Raw genomic sequence first — 24,226 nt, forward strand, 5'->3', positions numbered from 1 at the left:
CCACACATGCATGCTATACACTGGCCAATGCTTTCTTGGGAATATTTTAACTTTCGCTTCTGTTCTAATTAGAAAAGTTATTCATATTATCAGTAACATAAATTATAAAGCTCCTCTGATTGCTTGAAAATTTACAACAAAGTTGTTTTTGCAAGCACCTCTAAAGTTTCATCAACTCTCAATAAATAGAAATACAGCAAATGAACAGACACTAGACAAGCGACCTTTGTTAAACTAACTTTCTTCCAGGTTAAAGTGTTTTACATTATGCATCAATATATAGGGGGTAAATATGTGTGTACATATATTTATTTATTTTATGGAATCATGATACTCACTGAACTAGAAAATGGAAATAGTTTAGAATATTAGACTAAGGATTTCAGTCATTCATGTGAAGTATATATTCATTAGTCTCTGGCAGACAGCCTTTCCTTGCACACAGCAGAGGTCAGAAACTCTGGCTGGTGTTTAATCCAGCCTTCAGATTCAGATGACCACAGTCTTTACTGCTTCCTTTGGCACTCACCCAGTTTGCTTACATTGCCTAATTCTCTCTGCAGGCCTCTGTAAACGAATGAAGACATGATTTGGCCAAAGAATGAAACTTCTGTCATGCTGCTTAATTCATTCAACAAACAATTATTGAACATCAATAGCATGTATATATTAGGTACTGTGGGATAAAAATATGATACCAAAATTCTCGAAACCAAACATATCCCATGGTTTCTTTATATGGTGTAAAGAAAGTTAAAGAAAATAAGAGATCAGTAAAACGGGTTTAGCAAATTATTCTGACATCAGTGTTTTGTAACAAATTAACCCCTTTTCATTTTCAGTCTAAAACAAAAATCTTAATGTAACTGGACTTAGGGAAGAAAGAGAATTGTTAAAATCTACAAGACCTATTCACTTTTGAAAAGTATAACTAATATTTCAAGGCCTTTTCACTGGGGAAACAATAGTGACAGAAATTCAGATTTCAGGCACCACGTGTTTATATAATGGGGTTGTACTCAGGGTATCTGGTTCATTTGTTTTCCAAATGTACATGTATCCTAAAGTTATTAGTATCCCAGAAAACACAGTAGCCAGTTATTGGCACTTTTAATATTTATAGTAAAAATGAAAATGCACTGTGTACTCCATAAACAATATCATTATTGCTATTGATTTTATTATTCAAAAAATAGATTAACTGAAGTACAACTGGAATTTCTGATACATTAGATATACTACTTAACAGGTCAATTATTCTGTAAAAGATGCTTATTGAGTACTTTCTACATACCGGGCACAGTTGTAAACATCTTATATGTATTAACTCATTAAATGCTCTGAACAACTAATTTTACAGATGGGGAAATTGAGGCACAAAGCAGTAAAGTAACTTGCCCAAGATCATGCAACTAGGAAGGAATTTGAACTCCAGCAGTCTGGCTGTAAAGCCCAAACTCTTAGCCACCACAGTATAATGCCTCAAGACACTTCCAGCATTTGTCCTGTGATTCACTACATATTCAAATGAACTTTCTCTATCACATGACACAGACAAATAATGAGCAGGGTATGATCCTGAGTGAGCAAAGAAATACTAACATACAAAAGAGAATGTACTATTTATTACTGTAAAGGAGATATGATTTTTAAATGATTTTCAATAGAACTGAATCCAAAAGAATTTTCAGGAATATTCTATAAGGAAATTTTCTTTATAAGAACACCCATGTTTAAATATTCTGATTAAAGTTTTAATTCTGCTTGGCCAATTTTTTTTATCATTACCATAGAATTGATACCTAATGTATCTGGAAAAAAAAAAAAAAACCCTCAGCAATGACAATGAGGTTATGAAGGAAGTGAGACCTGAGGTGTAAATATTATTTTACAAAGTAGCACTTATTTATATAACCAAGAGATTTTAATTTCTTAAATAGAAAATTCAAGTTCATGTGGCCATTAGGTTCAACTGGGTCACAGTGAGTTAAGACCAGATCAAGTTTATCATGATCATATGGTATTTTTACAGTATGAATACCCTAAACTAGTAATATAGCAATATTCAGCCTGCAAATGAAGGATAAAATTACCTTACATTGCAGCCCCCAAAATTTTTATGTCAAAATATAAGCTTCCAGCAAGAATTCTTGCTCTGAAAGCAGCTGGATTTGACACAAAACACAGTGTTAGGTAAGGAGATCAAGACAATTTGTTCTGTTCTGGAAATGTGCTACTAATCTGTTTTGGCAGATGTAGGTAGTGACATTAAAAATTTAGCTATGCTGGGGGTGTTTCTTTTTTTTTTTTTTTTTTTTTTTTTTTTTTTTTTTTTTTGGGGTGTTTCTTTTTTAAACAGCCCAGTTACCTAATCATGGTAGAAAAATGTCTAATAATTATTGATATAAATACTGTACAAATAGTTAATAAATAAAACTATAAACTGACTATCAAAAACAGCAAATTGTAAAGAATAATGAAAGTTAAGGTCTTTGTGAGCAAATGAATGCAATAATGTCTTAGTGTTCAAACAACTTGAACCAAAGGACCCTACGATCTGGAGTGTTGGTTTCCTAGCAGGTCAAAATCACCGTACGCTTTTGTCACACTGACTTTTTCTTTCCTGCATTTCCCCATTTTCCTAAGTCCCTTAGGAAGAAAAAATAGTCTACTAGTTACCTTGGTTTGAGTTCTAACTACAGAAGCAAAAAGCACCTACAGAGGCAAAAAGTGATTTGTTTTACACTTTGCTATACATCTGAAACTAACACAATATTGTAAATTAACTATACTTCAATTTTTAAAAAGTGATTTACTTTAATGGCATCACTGATAGTTAAAGGAAAGAAACACATGTTTGGTAATATGGTATCTTATATATAACGCCAGTGTTTTTCAGTTTTAATGAACAAATGAGGAAAAAATAAACACTGGGGAAAAATAGATTTACCTATAACTGCCTCTGTACTCCTGGGTCTTCTATGGCTTAGCAATGGAGTCTCCAGTTGTAATGTTTGTAAGTTAAAAACACACAAAATACGTGCATTGATACATATTTCCACAAATGTGGTTTCACAATACTACTGAAAGTATTTGCCTCTGCTAACATGATAATACTTCTGCAATAACACTAGTACAAGCATAGCTGGATAAGGTTTTATTGGCATCATATTAGGTTAAGGTTTGTGATAAAATCAGGTTTGTGATAAAAATCAGCTTCAAAAGAGGTGTAAGCATTTTTCTACAGTGCTCTCTAAGCATTTCAGGGACCCCAAGATTTAACAATGCAATTTTGGTTAACTAAAATGCTATACAAACTATTCTTTCACCTTCCTGCATAACTTTTAATAGATTCTTTTTTCTAGGGGAACTTAATATGTGCTCTTCAACAATCTCAAAGAGCTCAATTGTTAGATGACAGATTGTTGACACTCAACTTGACTCAGCCAACCATTCCATGCGTGTTTTCAGTTCATCTGAACACCAAAATTATATTGATGCAAGCTTGGTTGAAATGTATTTTATTTTAGTAAAGCCACATTTCTAGAGAAAAACAAAACAAAACTCTCAGATTGCTGTATATTAATGCTGAAGCTGAGAAGTTGTTTGCTTTTTGTTAGTGCTTCCTGCGCTTGCAATGATTAAGGGCCCCTAATTAGCCCTTTGCTTAACTTTCATGAACCTAGATAGATTAGCCAATGTTGAGTTCAGTAAATATTTATTAGGTGCTTTCCACACTTTGGAACCTGAGAAAACAAAGATGCCCCTGAGGAGCTTAAAAGCCAGCAGAGGAGACAGAGAATCACACACAGCTGACTGTACTACGAGAGAAACCAGAGGGTGAGAACAAAGTCCCATGAGAGATGAGAAGGACAAGGCATGCCGCCTGGATGGGTCACAAATGCCTCATCAAAAAGATAACTAGTGAGCCAGGCCAGGAAATAAAAAACCAAGCAGAGACAGGAGGAAAAGCAGAGTAAACTGCTTGTGCTAGGGGCTCGGCAAGAGGCAGAACGTCAGTCAGGATGCCTGGTGGAGCTGCTGGAGAAGACAGGGCAGGAGGCACGTGGTCTGATGGAGAAGGGCGCCGAGGGGCAGGCAGGGGATCCAGACCAGACCCTGTGTGCAAAGTGGAGACGATGAATGACTCTTAACACAGGAATGATTTAATCAGCTGTGTCTTAGACATCTAGCGCTGGCAGCGGTACACAGGAAAGTTTAAAGGCACGAGATACTGAAGGCAGGGAGGAAATTTAAAATGCTAGCCCAATAGTCCACGAAGACCTCAGTGAAGGCAGCAGTGATAAGAATGGAGGAACAAAATACAGACATTTCAAAGGGAAAACTGCTAGGACTTAGTGGCTGGATGTGGCAGAGGGAAGGCAGAAGTAACGTCAAAGACGATTCCAAATTTCTAGCTTGGATGATTGGATGTATAAAGATCACAATCAGTAAGCCAGGAAACAAAAGGAGGAGTAGACAACTGAAAGAGCATGTATTCTTTCCCAGGACTGCCCACAGGAAGTTAGAAATGTAAGTTCAATGCTCAGGAGATGATTATCCAGAGAGAGAAGTAGACCAAGGTCAGAGCCTTAGGAAAAATCATTAAGGAGCAGGTGGAGGAAGACAAACAGGTCACTATTTAATGGGGGGAAAAGGAGAAATGGGAAAATAATATTCCAACACTCAGGAGACCAAAAATAACAGGAGAAAAGGGCGGTCAACAGAGTCAAATGCTGCAGGAAGACTAAGAAGAATGAAGACTAACAAGAGATCACCAGATCTGGCTGAAAGAAGTCAGTGGCAGCCTGTGGGACAGACTTTCACCATACTGTGGTGCCACCTCCCTTGTCCAAGTTTGTCCATAAAGTAGACGCTATGATAGGTGACAGAACTGAGGGGAGGAATTGGTGAGACCACTCTGTACCTGTTCACAGGTGAGGAGACAGGCAAATGGACGGTAAAAGACTGAAGATCTAGCAGAGCAAGGACGTGGATGGGGCAACTCCCAGGAACAGTTTGGAAAGAATAGTTCAGGCAGATAGGGTTACCACTGGAAAACAGTAGGGCTCCTTTTTTAAAAAAGGAATAAAAGGACAAGTCAGATGCAGGTACACTTTGAGGTAGAGAAGAGGACAGTTAAGAGGAATTATTCCTGAAAAATTCTATGTTCTCAGCAGAACTCAGGACCAGGTTAACTAAGGTTGGAGGAGCTGTGTTGATGAAGAGCGTAAAAAAGCTTCGGAACAGCCAATGTGGGGAAGAGAAAGGGAGCCAAAATGGAATAAGTAAACTACTTATGAGCACTGAAGGGTCAGGGTAATTTAGAAATTCATTTGAAATGGAGTCAGTTGGCAAAGACATGGGATTTTCTCCAGCAGAGCTCAGAAGAGAGAGACTAGAAACAGACATGAGATGGCTGAACTGATCTAATTTGGGAGGCTAGTGATAAAGTAGCTACAGAAAAGAGGTCCAAGTGGAACAGAGAATGTTGGAAAAAGGAAGCAGAAATGACTATGGGGGCTACAGAAGGAAGTAAACTGTGAGGGGGAACAGGCAGGGGTCATAAAGAGGTCATGGGGAAGAGTCAGTAGGGTGGGGGGGGCAGTATGTTTGATATGGGCCTTATAGAATTCAAGACATCAGAAGCAATGCTCTAAGCAATAAGAAGGTCCATGAAATGGATTTCCAAGTGAATAAAAGCAAAGATCACTGAAGTTAAGGAAGTTTAAAATACAGAAGCTGTGAGACTGAGCAAGTCACTGCCTCTCTGAGTCTTAATTTCCTCATCTGTAAATTACGGGTTAAATAAATAAGATGATGTATAAATATTGCACCTGATACAATGTGAGGCACATAGGAGGTATTCAGTAAATCATTGATGAGGATGATGGTAAGGATTAGAAGAATGTTACAGTTGTCACACATGCTGGCAGTAGCTTGGTAGCTAAAAAGTAAAGCCAAAGTCCTCAGTATAATGGTATTAGGCGGCAGAGGCTTCAGGAGGTAATTAGGTCATGAGAATAGTGACTTCATGAATGAGATTGGTGTTCCTTTTTTTTTTTTTAATTTATTTATTTAATTTATTTATTTTTGGCTGCGTTGGGTCTTCATTGCTGCGCATGGGCTTTCTCTAGTTGCGGCGAGCGGGGGCTACTCCTTGTTGCAGTGCACGGGCTTCTCACTGCAGTGGCTTCTCTTGTTGAGGAGCACAGGCTCTAGGCACGTGGGCTTCAGTAGTTGTGGTGCACAGGCTTAGCTGCTCCATGGCATGTGGGATCTTCCCAGACCAGGGCTCGAACCCATGTCCCCTGCATTGGCAGGTGGATTCTTAACCACTGCGCCACCAGGGAAGCCCCGGGATTGATATTCTTATAAAAGGGACCCAGAGAGCTCTCTCGCCCTCTTACAGCCATGTGAGGATACAATGAGAAGATGGCAGTCTGCAACCCAGAAGAGAGCCCTCACCTGAACCTGACCATGCTGGCACCCGATCTCTGGCTTCCAGCCCCCAGAATGGTAAGAAATAAATTTGTTGTTTATAAACTGCTAGTCTAGGGTGTTTTGTTATAGCAGCCAAACTCACTAACATACTGGTTTTTTATGTCCTTTCTTTCCACTCTAATAACTTTCAATCAGAGACTGAACCTGAGGATGCCAAAGCCCACATAGATGATGAACTCATTAATATCACAGAACTGAGGGTCTCACAATAGTCTGACCAAGAGAGAGAAATATCTGCTTCTATGGATAAAACAGTTCTCTCTCACACATATCAGCCATGTGAGTTCAGATATTCAACAGCAAACAGAGCCTGTGTCATTTACCAAAGATTTCTTCCATTAGGGGCAGATCCAATGACTTTACAAGTAACATGCATGGGGCATCTGTGCTTGTTTGCACATGCATGCACACCTGCATGTATGTGTGTCTGTGTGTAATAGGGGGTTGCAATAAAAACATGCCTTTCTGGGTTAAACGCCTTACACACATACAGTAAATTTCAAATTTTTGGAAGAAATAAATGACCTACTCAATATTAGAAAAGATGACAATATGGAATAAATAAGCCAATAATCAAATAAGTAAGCAGAGTCCAATGCTAGATACTATGAAGTTAATAAAAGTAAGATGCCATGGTTTCTAACCTCAAGTTTACCAACCAACTCAGTGGGGATCCAAGGCATACACCCATGAGAAAGGTGACTCTCAATATGAAACAGAAATGATAAAGGCCAAATGACCAATACAGAGGGGACAAATTAAGAAAAAGTCAAGACTGCTATAGTTGGGTGAGGCCAAGGAAGGCTTCACAGAGGAGGAAGTAGGATTTAGGCTAACTTCTGAAGGGAAGGAGTCTGAAAGCAAAGGTGAACCAGGTTGGGAGCATAGCATGTAAGAAAAGGATGAAGGCCCTTGGAGCAGGGAATATTCAAGTTCCACATGGAAGAAGTAAAAGGATCATGCTCAGGAGTGAAGGGAAATGAGTTTGAAATGAGGGTTGGGGGAAGACTCAAAAAGACCCTGAATGGTTAACCCCAGAGACTGAACCTACTTCATGTCGAGATGGAGCTGAAAGTTATGCTCCAAATGACCACTCTGGGTATAAATCAAATATTTTTAAAATGTGAGGAAGAAAAGGCACAACAGGACACAAAAGTAAGATCAACATGTTCATGGCCCAGAAACGAACTAAGACACAGTGGCAGGCCACTGGCTACAGAGCTGGAAGCTGGTAGAGGTGGCCAGGTGTCCCATTCCTGGGGGTACACAGGCTAAAAGCTGCTGGCCTGAATCTGAGGCTGGGGTCAGGCTCTCCCACCTGTGAAAGGGGCCAAGGAAAGCCACAAACAATGCCTTGGGCCAGGTTTGTGCAAAGCTGCATCCTTGCCTGAGAAGTCAGCCTGCCGAGCTCACCAAGAGAAGAGAAGCTGAGACATGAAGATCTGTTTCTAGACTGGAACAGCTAGGGGGTCAAGTGGAGCCAAGAAGAAAGCCAATAGATGAGGCGGGGAAAACAAAGAGAGAGGGGAGAGAAACAAAAAACTCCCATCCAGAGTGAATCTACAAATGAAAAGTCTAAAACACACAAGGAACGTGAACACCAAGAGAACTGACAAAGTCTGCAATCAGGAGACAAATTCTCACAGGCTGAAGCAATAGGCAAATCACAAAGCAATCTCAAAACAACTTATCATCTGAGATCCTCAAGGTGAGAAAATGAAGAATAGCCATAAGAAGAATAAGAATTTATTAAATGAAATAGGCAGGTCCAATGAGAACAGATGACTATCATAAAGAATGAATTATAAATGCTGGAAATGAAAGCTATGGCTATGGAAATCAAAAGGTAGATAGGTCAGGGATATATTGCAGAATGGACACAATTAAAAGAGAATTAGTGAACTGGAAAATAATAGGAGGGAGTCAATCAGAACACAGCCAGAGGGCTTCCCCGGTGGGGCAGTGGTTAAGAATCCGCCTGCCAATGCAGGGGACACAGGTTTGAACCCTGGTCCGGGAAGATCCCACATGCCGCGGAGCAACTAAGCCTGTGCGCCACAACTACTGAAGCCTGCGCGCCTAGAGCCCGTGCTCGGCAACAGGAGAAGCCACCGCAATGAGAAGCCTGTGCACTGCAATGAAGAGTAGCCTCCACTCTCTGCACCTAGAGAAAGCCCACGCGCAGCAACAAAGACCCAATGTAACCAAAAATAAATAAATAAATATTTTTTTAAAAAAGGAACACAGACAGAGCAATAGGAATTTCAAAACATAAAATAGAAGGCAAGAATACTGAGGACAGATTGAAATGCTCTAACATAAATCTAGGGGTATTGCAAAAGAAGAGAGTAGGAGGAAAGGCAAAAAAGCACTACCCAGAAAGATAATGGTTGACAATTTTCCATAACTGAAAATGTCATCAGCCCTTTGACTGAAAGCACACTGAGGCCAAAAAAGGACAAACTATAATGAATCAATATCTAGATATATTATGGTGAAACTGTAGAACTTCAAGGAAAAAGAGAAAAATCTGATAATAATTAGTTTTACTCTTCAACTGAGAAGCTTTGAGAGCAAAGGATAACATTAAGAAACTAGGATTTTAAGCATACTTTGGCAGCAGTGCAAAGACAGACTGAAGGACCAGAAAAATGATGGCTGAAGATTAACTAAGCCAGAAGATGCCCTCATGGAGCTTTCAATCTAGTGGAAGACAATGGCTTACACATCTTTGTCTTACCTTCCTCCACTAAAACAATACTGAGCTTATTATGGTAGACACTCATATAAATATTGGATAACTTTTTAATTGGATAAGCCTCTATACATATACAAAAAGCACTTACTCTCTTTTACTGCTGGCCAAAAATAAATAAACAACTAGAGGAAGATTAAAATAAGATCCTTTTCTATTGATTTAGCATATTGTTGACATTATATAAGAAAAAAGGTATCAAATTAAGTTCAACAACAAAGGCAATTAATAACTCCAATGTATTTGAGATTAAAGCAAGTTCTGTGTTTTAAAGAATCCTTTCAAATGGAGAGTCAAAAACAGCTGTCAGGATTTATACAGCAAACTAATGTAAACCACTATTTAACATTAGAAACTTGAACAACCTTCAGTTCTATCTGCAAATACCGTGTGTACCTAAATAACTTATATGTAAAATTAGGCATCACCTGAACCGTGCTGACCTCAGAACAATTTGATGCTTTGTCAAGTAACATTCCCAAGTCCCCCGGGAAGGGAACAGAAGAATACCAATGCTGAAAGAAGGCCAAAGATGTAGTTCAATACTGAGACCGAGCTCATGTTCTTGATAGTATTAGTATCCCTTAGCTGAAAAATTGCATCAAATTTAAGGCAATGACACAACAAAGAGGAGAGATGGAAAAACCACAGTAGTTTGAACATACAGCAAGGTTAGAAAGCTAGTACTAACCCTATATATTAAATAATATTTAATCCTTTATCAGGACAAGATGATAGTTTTTTAAATGAAGAACAGGCAGAGTGAAAAGTCATCAAGTTAAATCAGGAAAAGCTATTACATACCATTGGAAAGTAGGCGCATTTTATTGGGAATGGATGTTCAAACAATCAATACGTAGTTCATCACTGTCACACTAACATTACTCCAAAGTAAAAATGAAGCATGCTTTAATGCACACACCAATTGCTCAGATTTTCATCAAACTGGTTATTTCAGGAAGCTGGATCTAATAATTTGATCTTATTCCAAGTCCTACTTTAAGAACAAATAATATCTTAAAATATATATTTTCCCCCTAATGCTAGAACACAGAACTTAACCTATTCATAGGCTACCCAGGTTGTTCTGGCACTGGTCAAATCTGAGATGGAAACTCATACACAGAGTCTTCACAACCAAAGAGCAGACTAACCAGCTGAGTATAAAAATGGTAACGACCACTGGGACAGGGAACTGCATTTAAGGCAATTTCAACGGTGGCATAAGGAGAACATTAAAGTAAAGTAGTACACAATATTTCATTTCAATCTTCCTTTCAACTTTAAACCAAATGAGTATTTTTAATACTTTTCTGTGTTTAGAACTGCATTAGAAACCATAAAATAGAAAAGAATTTTATAAAATGTCTACACAAAGAAAGTTTAAAATTTGGAGACTTGCAAATAAAAACTGCATGTATAAAGTCTCGCATGTATAGACAATATGTAAACAAATACAGATGCTTCTGTATGCAAAGCAACATTACATATTGATAAAGTAGTAAATAGTCATCATGAATAGAAACAGGTTAAAAAGTAAAACATTTGGTGGGTTCGATTTCTTGAGAAGAGTTTCAGAGCATATATGGACGATAATATGTCTTCTCATAATGAGAAATTAGTGAAGAAGGAAGGGGGCTTCCAAGAAAGAGCTTCCCAAAGGCCAGGAGGTAGGGGAGGAAACCACACTCAGGGTCAAGCAGGGTAAAGCTGGTACAAAGACACAATAAGGAGAACAAAGGACAGAGAGCCTGAAAGCTCAGCAAAGGAATGCAGGATCAATGTTCTAGCATTAGGGGATCACTGGTCACTTTCAAATGATGATGAGATCAGTATCTATTACCTGGCTATGCTCTCAAGCGGGGATTGTCAAACTACAGCCCAGGGGACAAATCCAGCTCACCACCTGTTTCTGTAAATAAAGCTTCATTGGAACACAGCCACACCCTCCATACACATATATAAAAGAGTTGGGACACAGAGCCAAAAATTTACTCTCTGGTCCTTTACAGAAAGAGTTTGTGACCCCAGTTTTATGTATGAATTAAGACTGAGTTAAGAAGATTATCAACAAGGCTAACACAACAAAGAAGATGAGAAAGCAGCAGAATAGAGAAGAATGGGAAAATTCCAAGAGACAATGAATGGCATCACTGACATAACCTGCAACATCACTAAGAGAATATTCTTGAAAATGTCTGAAGATCAATATATAAGAGTGAATAACAAAGCTTAGTATAAGCTACTACTTAATAATTTTAAAAGTCACAAAAAAGATTTTAATAGGTGATACCCGAAGAAGCTTTCAGAAGAACCTTATTATAGGACTGCTTATCTTATTTATGTTTATATTCCCTACAGGTCAATACATAAAAGCTTGCTATAAAAGTCTGTTCCCATAAAGCAAAGATTAATTTCTGACACAGAAGTGACAAAAAATTCTTTGTAGCCAACCTGGCTATATATATGTATTTTTATAACAAAGCACATTATTTTACAACTCCTCATGTCAAATGTTGTAAAAAATATGTTTTCTAAGGACCATAATTTTTTTCAATAGCTAAGTTTTCATTTATAAAAATAAATATATCATTTAAAATTTCATAGTAAAAATATGTTAGAGCTATTGGTCATATATGATTATTTAATAGTATCTATACTACTACATATGTGCATTGAAACACAGCATAATTGTTGAAAAGCATAGAGTTTACCCAAAGAAACCTGCTGAGGTAGGATTGGGAGACAGCAGACAGGGCTCAAACTGGTCTCCTGCCTTCAGGGTTTCTGGCAAGAGCTCCCATCCCCATGAATGCCAGGATTATCTTCATCAAATCAGATCTGATCAAGTCACTCGTGCTGACAAGATTCCAGTAGCTCACACTGCACCTCCCAGTTTGGCTTCAGCTTAATTTTCCAGACTTATCTTTAGGTAACCACCCCTGGCTTTAGCTACACTGGAACACTCACTGCTCTTAAAACAATAATAGCTAAAATTATTGAGCATTATCTATAGGTACTGTGTAAACTATTTCATATGATTTATCTCAATTAATCATCACAACCACTTTATTACAAAGATTATTATCATTACCACATAAGCTTTAAGGCCTCACAGTCACACAAACCCCTTTCAAAGCACACAATCATATGTCTGTATACAGTTTACAAAAATAGTTTGTACTCTTTATCTTAAACAGATCCCACCAAACTGTATAAGTTTCAGGTGCACAAAACCTAAATATGCTCCTGATTATTATTATTCCCATTACTGAGGCTCGGAGAGGTTAAATAACTTGCCAAAGTACTCACCACAAGGAAATGGTAGAGACAGGATTTGAACCCAGGTCTACTCATCTTTAGAAACTAAGAACCTAACTATAGTACTAAGGCTGTACCTCTGTTCTTGTAGCTCCCATTGTCTGAAATGACCATTCCTCGTCTTCCTATTTTCATCACTAGATTTCTAGAAGGCTCCTATTCATCCTCCAAAGCCCAACTAAAATGTTATGCCTTCTTCACAGCTTTCCCTAACCCTTCTTGGAAAAAAAGGCATATCCTTTAGCTAGCCCTCTATTTTAAACACATATCACAGCATATCTATGACATGATGTAATCAAAAGAATATGCTTTTTTGGAGTCAAACTGACCCAGGTACAAATTATGGCTCTGCTACATATTTGTGGTACAATCTAAGGCAAAATATTTAAACTCTCAAACCCTCAAGTTATTTATCTTTAAAATGGAAGCAATAATTCTTACCACATTCATTCATTTAAATATCCAACTATCCATAATATACCCATTCAAGAAATACTTAATGAATGCCTACTACATGCAAGGCACAGAGCATACAACCGTGAAAAACAGACACTGGCCCTGCCGCCACAGAGCTTACAGTCTAGTGGAGGATACAGACTAGTGAACAGATGATTAAAATTCAGAGCGAGAATCTGAGTATTGCAATTAAGACCAAGGCAGGGTGTAGAAGAGCTTATGGGGGAAGCATTGTGACCTAACCCAGACTTGCAGGGTCAGGTAAGGACAATGCAGATGAATAGCAATTCAATGGTAAGTCTCTTAAAAATAACACAGAGCAAATATTCAAGACAGATACCGCAAGTAATTTCAATTTAATAAAATACTTCCACCCCACCCACGCCATAATCACACGTCCCTCATCTCTTAAGATTTGAAAACGCCTCTGAATGTCAGGGAGGGAAAACTGATTTTTTACAGTAGGTGGGTCAGCCAAAATGAAACCTGGTGCATTGCACTGGTCAGTAGAAAGCTCAAGACTAACAGAACAGTCCAAATAAAAATAAAATCTGCTTCTCAGAATTCTGTCACAACCATAAGGATTCCTTAACATTTGTTCTTGTTATCTGTGTTAAAGCATTTAATGACAGAACAAGGAAATCATTTCCACATTTTTCTGGGGGCTGAACTCCTGCACAAAGTGAGACGCAATTGCAGCTTTCAAGAGAGATGCTAATTGCAGCTTTTAAAATATTAGACGCCCTCTAAACACCCAGCAACCCCCGTCCCCTAGGAGTTTCTGGGTCTTTCTTAAAGGTGTGAGGAGGATATTGCCATCTAGACTTCATTTCCTACCTAAGGATTTAAAAACATTTTTGTTGAGTGATTTATTCCTAGTTCTTCAAGGATCATATGTCTCACATCTTCAGAAGCATTGGAAAAAAGGACCATCTTATTTAGACAAGAAACCTGTAACAATTAGAAAAGCTTCATTGAACCGATAAAGGAAAAAACTCCCAACCTCCTACTTTATTCCACATAAAATGGGAATTTCCATCTTAATTTAGACTTTCTGCCAGCGAGCCAGCAGGGGTAGGACTTGGAACCTTCCCTCTCACAGACATTGTCTAGGCAAAGATGAAGGAGGGAAAATCGGCTACAAGACACCTGGCTATTCTTACTTCCTGGGAGGGTGAGAGGGAGGAAAATGTTGTCCTGCTGGCAATTCTATTTAGAAATGCTTTTCTTTACAATAAGATGACAAATTTAAGAAGGAGGAGGGGAAGGAGAAGCAGCTGCCCACACAGAGTATTACTTTAAATTTAATTATTGGAAAATCACTGTATTCAGGCCAGGAGAGGGAAAATATGGAAGGAAACCAAAATTAAGTTATATAAACATGGTGGCTAGGGGACCAACAATCATCTAAAGGAAGCTCCCATGCTGCCACTAGCAAAGAGGAAAACTGAGATCCAGAACAAGTAGAATGTCATTCTCATCAAGCTACCAATCCTTCTGGTATTGAGCTATGAATGTGGATTACACAAAACCTTTAGCCATGAAATCTACAAGGTATTCATATAATTATCTATCTATATATACAACACTTTTTCTGAAAATGGAGAGATCTGTACTCTGGTCTAAAAAAGAGGCTGACCCACAATCAGTATATGAAAATATTGACTGAACTCAATCCCTGCTGTGAAGTATAATGACTTATAAAACTAGTTATAAAAATGTATAATAAATATACTTCATTTTCCATCTAATCCCAGTTACTAGGATTTAAGTTTTACTGATACATATGTACCCATAACTTAGTGGGATTAGAGTCAAATTAAGGGATAGAGTGGGCCTAGGCTATAATCTCTACAGGAATCTAAAATAATGTTGAAAAACATCACTGGGAATAAAATCAGATTGGGGAAAATCATATGTGCCAGAAAGGACTGTGTGTGGATAGAGTGGGAAAAAAAACTTTGAAAGAGGCCTGAGGTAGGGATGGGAGTAGTAATGAGTCCAACCAACACACACACACACACACACACACACACACACACACACACACGCTTCATCTTCACATTCACAAAGTGGTTTCTAAACTGCCTTCTAGGGAAAGTGGGTCCCATTAGCTTTTACCGTGGGGTATGGATTTGCTGAGAGGCGGTGAGAGGCACACTGCCACCCGCACTTCTCCTCCCCTCCCCTCCCCTGCAGAGACCCGCTTCTCCCAGGATAATGGCTGAGGAAGTGTTTGAAGAACAGTGGACATGAAGGGGTGCCAGACCACAGCCTTCCCAGAACACCTGGGGTTTGCTTGTGCCTGAGTGGAGTCAATGTCTCATTTTAACATTGACTGACATTGCCTTGATCTGTGGCATCTATTTCTATTTCTCCTTCCTATCTTGTCCTTGTTCTCTCAAATCAAAACTCACATTCCCATAGATCTCAGTTCCCTTTGAGGCAATCAAAATATGTGATTAAAGTGAGTCATGGGGGTGGGGGGGGCGGTGAACCAACAAGATTTTACCCTAATAGGGATTACTGGTCACAAAGGGGACTTGGTAACCAATATGAAGAGTTCATGGGTAAAATGTGTTTGGAGATCTTCCATCCTGTCTCTAGAAGAGCGACAGCTAATTTTAAACGTCTTCCTGTTACCCTACCTTCCCCTCCCCTACGTCCCAAGGACCTACCCATAAACCTGCCGTATAAGCACCCTCCATTTCCCATTTAATTAATTCTGGGTTAGTTCCCTGCAGGTGACCTAGTAAAGGGCTTGATGGTTAGTTCTGAGAAGACACTGTTCATTCAGCACCTTCCACATTTACATACTCCAAATTCATTCACTGATAAATGATGTAGAAAAAGCCAGGATACCACTACAACCAAAGCAGATGCTGTCTGTCGTATGACTCGACCCCTGACTTTGCTCAGAGTGATTCGAAACTTCAGTGAAAAGTAACTGAAGACAACGGTGTCCATGATGAAGGGAATGAAAGCTGTTTCCCTTCCTAGAGAAATCACTTAAAAAGGAGTGGGAAAAGGAGAAGAAAAAGAAGGAAGGAAGAAAACTGGGTCGACACTTGGCATTTACTTGAAGAGGAGCCAGCAGAATGTACGTGCAGAGACAGTTTCACGGCACAGAGGGAAGGCATCGATCAGAAGTCTTCCTTGGCGCAATTAAATTTCTTTGGTGGCGGCCTCGGCTGGGAAGGCAAGGCACAAAAGTCGTGTTCAGGGTTCTGAGGGCCAAGAGGTGGTGTCTGCGAACTTACGGGGATTGATCGGCTCAGGAATCTCGCTGAGGAAGAAGAAAGGCCGGTGTAGGAGGGCCGCAGGGCGGTGGTGTGCTCCTCGGTCTTGGCGCTGTGAGGGCCCGGCTGACTGTTCAGGGCACTCCCGCTGCTGCTGTTGCTTCTGCTGTACTGGTTGTTGTTGAGCTCAGGGTAATTTCTGGCAGGCGGCTGGGAGCTGCCATTCAAGAGGCTGGTGAACGGGTTGGCTACGAAACCCACCTTGGAGGGTGAGGCAGTCTTTTTGTTCTCTGGATCGTCTGCTGCAGCGTTCAAGTTCCCTAGAGAACTGGCTAGCCGGGAGTTTATGGAAAAGCTGAATGAAAAACACAGGTGGGGCAGGGGGGGGACACAGACAGCCATGTGTACTCACGCAGAGTTCACGTTTCTAAAACACATGATTACGACATAGGGAAATGGGATGAAGACAGTTCTAATCAACGCAAATGGTGACAGAATTGCTCTTGGTGATATTATAATATGTGGCCTTTAGTTATACATGGTAAGTTCCTCTGTCAAAAGTAGTTAAGACTCAAGAAGCTGGCTAAAACAGTTTGACCAGAGATCCTGAAATAGAATATGTGCGGGTTTCTACTTGCCCTGTGGCAGGAAGTAAATGAAAAGGACTATATAAGGGGAGAGTACAAAGCAGACCCAAGTACAAGATTTAACGTCTATATATTCAATCATACGACTACGTCAAAAATCCCCACCCATTTTAGTTCGGCCCATACACATCAGGGGAGAAACGACCACGTCATAAATTATTAGTCTGCGCCATTGAGCTCTGTTCCCTGGATCATGTTAGGCAAGCTCTGGAAAGGGATGCCATATGGCATTCCCTCCATGGCCATGTCCCCACAATTCAAGACAGGAACAGAAGCCTAGAGGGTCGCAGCGCTTTTTGTGGTTTCTCCCCTTCCCCCGGTCCCTTCCTCTCACAAACTTCAGCCAAACTCATTGTCTGCTGCTGCCTTCCTTTACCTCCAGCCAGTGCCTCAGAAGGAGGAGAGAAAAATTACCTTCTTACACTGGTGCCTGAGGACAAGGAGCCTCTGTTTATCCTCTTGGCCATCACCGAAGGGGACAAAGCCACTTTTGAGGTCTTCAAGCCAGATGCAGATCCTTGTGGGGAAGAACTCAATCTTTGTGGAAAAAAATGGGCAAAGCGTCACACAAAAGCTGTGTTATCTTAACATTCAGCAATCGACTAGGACAAGATAAACTAATAAACGCTAAAGAGATCATGGCAGGTCCTAATAACAGTAGCCAACATGGTCGCAGCCCTCACTCTGTGCTGAGCGCTCATCTAAGAACCTGACGGACATTAACGCAGCTCCTCCTCACAGCAACCCCACGAGGTAGCGAAGACTGCACTTTCCAAGTGAGCAAATGGAGGCACAAAGGAAAAGCTCCTCGTCCAAAGTCACTCAGCGAGCAAGAGGCAAAGCTGGGATTCAAATCCAGGATCCAAAGTCCTGGGGGTAACCACCATCCTGCCATCCTTGGTCACTTCCCTTCCTTGACACTGACATTCACTCCTTCCAAGTCCTTAGATTCTACTTCTCTATATTTCAAATCTATCCTCTCCTTTCCACTCTGCAACTGCCCTAGGTGAGGCCATCATTATTTCTTATCCTTCACTCCTAGCAGCACCTTTTAATCTGGTTCCTTAAAACTCACATTCTGAATAGCCTCCAACAAAATCTAAAATATCTAATCATGTGGCTTCACTGTTTAAACCATCTAATCTTTCTTCAGTGCCCAGAAAGCCTAAACTTCTTGGCTTGGCTTCTAAAACCCTCCAAAATCTGGCATTTGCCAATTCTCCACATCTTCCCACCAGACACCTCTTCTCCAGCTACAGAAAATGCCCTGAGATCCCTGGATGGACGGCACTCGCACCTTTGTCCAGTTTGCATACGCTATTTTTCCTGCCAAGGCATCTTCTCCTGTCCTTACCTCACCTCTACACATACCTTTTTCTTCCACCTCCATCTGACTCACTCCTATTGCTTATCCTTTAATGGTCCAATCAGCTGCTACCTCTTACAGCAAGCCTCCGCTGAATTCCCAGGCGGGGTAAGCATCCAGTTTCATCATATATTCTCATAGTAAGTCACAGCTCTTATACCACATTTCATTGTCTAATATCGTCTACTTCCCTCAAAATTAGCTCCATTACGAGCAAAGAACTGTCTCTCGTTTCAATTCCCAGACTAGCACAGTGCCAGACTCAGAGTAGGTGTTCAGGAAATATTTGCTGAGTGAATAAAAAGGGAAAATTGACTCAAATCTGGACTACTAGGGCCTAGTCATGGTTTTAATACCAAATGTGTTTTGTCCTGGACAAATCTTTTAATGTAGCTGGACCCTGTTTTCTTATCTGCTATAGAAAAGCTATTTACTTGTAGACTCTTTTCTTCATCATCTTCCCTCCAAACAGCAGCTTACGACATGGTTTGCCCCTAAATCAAGAACAGGAAAAGTTGTACAAGGAAGCAGCTCAAGCTTCTGGAGAAGTCTGGGCCATCTCAGAGCTGCCCTCACTAAACAACCCTAAAACCTAGAGCTGAATAAGAACAGAGCTGAGGAGTGAATCAGCTTTTTTTCCCCATCTGTTGATGACAGTTTTGGGCAAACATTTCTACGGCCCTCACCAAGACCTACCCTGGATCCTGGTACCACTTAGACCACCAGGGAGTGTTCAGGGAACATTTTTCCAGAGGAAAACACTAATGTTTCCTCCTCAAATGGAGAATAGGGAAGGAAATAAAACTAGAAAACAAAGGAAGGGAAGAAATACATGCAAAAATAGGAGGAAAGAAGAATAACAGAAATGTTAAAAATTCAAGCCAAAATCTATCACTGGCTTGAAAGGCATGTTGCAGAGCCACTGTAGTTTATTAGAGATCCCACCAGGCACTGGGCACACCGAGTACATTGGCATCATTCCCACAGCCATACGGCCCTGTAGACACCTCAGGAAAATAACTATTTTTCATGGTGAGCATTAAATATAAAGCATATTGTAACGATCTAGAACAGAAAGGAAGGAATTTTAAAAGTGAAAAGCTGTGGGCAGTTTATTTCTATGGGCTTAAGGGTTGGGAAATATATCTAAAGGGTAGCATTTGTTTATAAGCTACTGGAAATTCAACCTGGTTGACAGTACCTGGAAGGCTGGGACACTGCTCTTGGGTGCCCTTTCATATCCTCCAACCTACAGAAACCAAAGACAAATGTTCACACAACACCAGGGTCACACATTTAAGCCAAGACCAAAAGTCACATCATCTGCAGTCAGACCAGCAAAATTATTAAATGGGCAAGAGGGATAAACCTTGCAAATGGATATTAGTATTTATTCACTTTATAAAATAAATCCTAGAACCAGCAGGAAATCTATTTTAGTCATTTTGTTTCCTCTTGAATTTCATTTACAGCAAAATGCTTTTCCATCAGAAGATGGTATTGCATCTACTCAGGTTAAAAATGTTTGATCATGGTGCCATGATGCTGTTAAGAAAAACTAAATTCCAAAAAATGAGAAAATTTCTGAGAAGAAAAAGAAAAAGAAAAACACCATGTTGGAACGAGCCTTCTAAAGTTTGTGTAGTGAAGATTCTCTTGCTTCTTTCACCTTTTTATTTGCCAAGTTACACCCCAACTTACCCCTTCCTCCCCCTTATGATTTCTTAAAAATCACATATAAATCTGTTTGAAGTTAATTTTAATCAATATAATGCAATTTCTTAGAGTTTCAAACAAAAAATGGTGAATAAAAAAGATTGGTAATGTAAACTGATCTTGAAGAAACTTCCACTGACTTAGACAATATATATTGTGAAAACAGCATGAACTTTCAACAGTGCTGGGTTTGAATAACAGCTAGGGAGTGATTTAACCTCTCTGATCTCAAGCAACCAACACAAATGTGGGTAATGGTGCACACCTTTCGTGTTAACTCAGTTAATCCTCATGTCCAAACTAGGCACCTAACAAGATTCCTGGCCCATAGCAGTTGCTCAGTAAATGGTACATTTCCTCAATTTCCTAGTGGTAGTTGGTGATTATTACTAAGTACCAAACTTGCTATCCCACCTTTCCATTTTACTATAGACAACAATCACCTCAACTTTGAGCTATATGAACCTTCATTTTTCAGGGCAGGAAACCAGTACCCAAAGCACAGATAATGGTATGACCAGACCCAACCTGACTTAAGTGTTATAATCCTCCCAGATAATACATAAAACTAAATTCCCTGTCAGGAGTCTGTTTGACATTTATCATACTAGCAAAACATCTCTCTTGCTATGCATTTCTCTCACTTAAAAATCAAAGGAAAGTAGCCACTTCTGGTTATATTCATTTGTGGACTTGCCATTCCTTACATTACAATAAAGAATCTTGATATTTACAGATTTTTATACCTACATTGATTCTGAAGTCTTTTTTTTTTCACTTAATCTGAATTATCAGAAGATTCCAAAGGTTGTGGTCAGAAGTTAAGTCCCATCAATTGATTCTGATGAGTAATTTCAGACCTCCAAACCAAGATGGTTTATAACTTTACAGGCAAGAATTGCTTATTCAATTCTCAAAAATAGAAAGTAAGGCTAAGGAGTTAGGATATACAAAAAGCTTGGCATACTATACTTATCTGCACACTCTAGATTAAATACAAATGCTTGGCACATCTGTGAGAATTCACCATAGGATAGGAAACCCATTCACAGGAGAAGAGTCCATTCCAAGTGGAATTTTGAAGAGTCTCAGAGACAACCAACTGCTTAGCAGTTTAAGGTGGAATTCCAGAGATTAAGATGCAACAGCTGCTTTCAATAAGCTTCTAAAATTTAGCTACTCCCCGCAGTGATAAAATAATTTAAAAAATGACACAAAATAGTAATAAACCAAAAAATGAGAGGTAAACATAGTACTTAAAGAATGATATTCAAATGAGAAGATTAAATATTCTATCCACAAATGGAGGTACAATATAAACTTTAAAGTTTCAAATAGATCTACCTAAATGCACACGATGGTGAGGAGCGTGGCTGTCTCTGACTTTTTAAGGCACGTAGTTTGTCTCCCTGGGTTATATTATTTTTCATTTCCACATCTTCATCCTCTTCTAAATTATTCTGGAAAAAAAATTCATGTTCCACAGAAAGGTCATTATGAATAATTCTACTTTATATAGATTTCTTAATAGTTTATGGATTATCTCGGTATATGGATATGTTTTATACAGATTATCTTAAATAGTTTTAACACACTATGAATTTAGCATTGGCCACATATATACTAAAGAACACTGGACTAATCACCAATTAAATATACTGGTCAAATTCCAAATCAAAGAAGCATGGGTACGGATGTGGTAGAATTTATTAAAAGGAGCTCTGTTACAATGGACCACAACCATGGGGACTTTCTTGCAGACAAAATCATGCTTTTGAATATAGCTTAGACATAGGTTGGCTCAATAGATACAGTACAAATATTTTTCCAGAAGCTACCAGCACCCATCACTGCAAATTCCATAACTTGTTCACATAAGTGAAAGATAAAACAATTTAGGATATCTATACAGTAACTTATTATCATCATTTAACACTATTAAAAGCACTGAAGATTTTTGCAAGCTTACTAGACTGGGAAAGTGTGTTTCCTGCTGAAACAAGTCTTGTAGTTGGAAATATATATATAAGTACCACACCAGGCCTTTTTTGCATACCAACTCACATTTAATTCTCACAACCCAGGGAGCGGGGGTGGGGAGGGCACCATTACCCTTAATTTAAAGATGAAAAAAGGAGGTGCTTGTGGAAGATAAGACTATTGCCCAAGCTCCCCTAAACTCTTCATGACAGAGCTATGATTTTAAAATCAGATTTCTTGTCCTCAGATACAATGTTCTCTCTAAAATATATGCCACAGCACACTAACGTTGCACCATAAAGATTGTATTTTGTATTTTTCCTCACCTGAAAAAAAATCAAAAGGTTTGAATTTGCTAAGATCATTTCTAGCCATAAGAGTCTCCTCTCTTCTTGAAAGCTAGAAGTCTTATTTGATGAAGAATGTACAAAAACGCACTTCCCTCAGTCACAGTTTAGTCATTTTTGACAGTCATTCCTGAATCAAAACACTTTTTTGTTCCTTGCCATCTATTTTGGGGTCCATGGATTCACCTGGGGCTCAGTAGGCATGTCCTGGGTAAAAAGACCACACCTCACTACTACAGCTCTGATTTAAAAAAAAAAAAAAAGACATACAAAATATACAGCTAATAGGAAAGAAAAAGAAATGAAGATGAAAGCTTCCCAGAGGAGACAATCCCTTAGCTGAGTCTTAAAGAATGAGTACAAGTGAAGCAAGCCAAACCAAGATCACAGGAAGGGCCATGCTGGCAAAGAAGACCAATTTAACAGTCACAGGATCATGGAACCTCAAAGTCAGGGGGTTCTCTTAGAGTCATTAAGAAATGCCCACCTATAAAGTCCCGAGGAATCAATTATACTATTCATCTTTGTCCATACAATCTCAGTGGGGGGAAATCTACTACCACCCAAGGAAGCCTGCAGGAACAGAAATCAGGCATGCCTGAAGGCTAGGCTTGCAAGCAGGATAGTACACCTGAGAAGTTGAGCTTAGCTTCATCTAGCACCCAACATGCTGGGTTGGTAGCAGTTACTTGTGCCTGAGAGAAGGACAAGCACATAGCCAAGAGGCTCCAAAATATGAGGGGGTATCAAGAAGTATATAAGCCTTCATAAGATTGGCAAGGAGAGCTTCTTGAAGGTCTGACCGGATCCACACCCCAATCAGTTTCACTGTCTAATGAGTGCCTTAGTGAGAAAGCCAGGAAAGCATGTTTGTCTATTCAACTAGGAGGATCTTTGTGTTCCCAGCTCTAAAATGCCTTCAAAATTCTAAGGAAAAGTAATTCTCAACTTGAAATTGCAATATTCAACCTATCTGTCAAGTGTAAAAGTAGAACAAAGGTACAAAAAGTTACCTCCCTCACAATCTTTCTGCGAAAACTATTATAGGATATGCTTCAGGAAAAGGAAAGAAGACAACATGAGATCCAGGAAAATAAGGGATCCAACTGAGAAGTGTGAAGAGAAGGCCTTGGGTCAGAACTCTATATTTTGGCTGTAGAACAATTAGTCCAGGTTGGAAGGCAGAAGTGTCTTCAGGAAAACAACGGACTTGGTAAGATTTTTTTGTTGTGTGGAGATTTTGAAAAATTTTTAAATTGCTTGGCACAATTTGGGGAGCGGGGGAGAGTAGCATTCTCTTTTCCCAAATATATAGAAAACTACACAAATAAAAAGAGCAAATAACTCTAGGGGGATAAAAGAGAGCTTCAACAAAGAAAACAGTCATAGTGGGCTACTAAGCTCAACAGTGAGCAATATTTACATAGTAATAATGTATACATTATTTGGGTTTAACCAAAAATTATAATATAGCTATATTGGGAAGCTAGGGGAAGTAGAGGTGATAGCAAGGTAGGAGAACTAATCCTATCTACCATAACCAGGAGGCAATAGAAAAATGTCCAAAATTGATAAGCTTTTAAAAGTAGCATTATAGCAAGATATTTAGAAATTTGGCAGTGAAAATATTAGTATAATTTGCTTACAGGTTTCTCCCGTTTGAGAATGGGTCTCGGGATACAGAAAGGTGGGATAGGGAACTGATTTTTTATCAGAATTCAATACTTTTGATATTTCTAAAACTGTGGTCATATATTATTTTCTAAAATAAAAATTAATTTTAAAATATATAGTTAAAGAAAGTAACAGTATATTTATATTATAGTTACTTTACATGTGTTTATTTCTCCCACTTTATTGTAAATCTTAAAGGTGAAAATTTTTTAAATTATAAT

At 39.1% G+C, this 24,226-nt stretch overlaps 2 protein-coding genes across 10 annotated transcripts in view; one reads left to right on the top strand and one right to left on the bottom strand.

Moving 5' to 3' along the window:
• The window catches only part of LOC309656428 (uncharacterized protein), a 467,714-nt gene that overhangs the window by 385,177 nt on the left and 58,311 nt on the right, over positions 1-24,226 (top strand). The window lies entirely within an intron of this gene.
• The window catches only part of CDC14A (cell division cycle 14A), a 171,241-nt gene that overhangs the window by 4,022 nt on the left and 142,993 nt on the right, over positions 1-24,226 (bottom strand). For 5 of the 8 annotated variants that reach the window (XM_082452070.1, XM_082452069.1, XM_082452076.1 and 2 more), the window contains 4 exons: positions 21,349-21,464; positions 19,490-19,537; positions 17,337-17,459; positions 6,297-16,630 (listed from right to left, as the gene is read on the bottom strand). In XM_082452070.1, coding sequence (XP_082308196.1) covers positions 16,180-16,630; positions 17,337-17,459; positions 19,490-19,537; positions 21,349-21,464 — 738 coding nt within the window. In that variant the 3' untranslated portion in view covers positions 6,297-16,179. Of the gene's footprint in view, positions 1-6,296; positions 16,631-17,336; positions 17,460-19,489; positions 19,538-21,348; positions 21,465-24,226 lie in introns of those variants that run through there. The other 3 variants (XM_082452073.1, XM_082452071.1, XM_082452072.1) reach the window with 2 other exon arrangements.

The sequence above is a fragment of the Balaenoptera physalus genome, assembly GCF_965194825.1.
Source record: "Balaenoptera physalus genome assembly, chromosome: 1".
Lineage (NCBI taxonomy): Eukaryota > Metazoa > Chordata > Mammalia > Artiodactyla > Balaenopteridae > Balaenoptera > Balaenoptera physalus.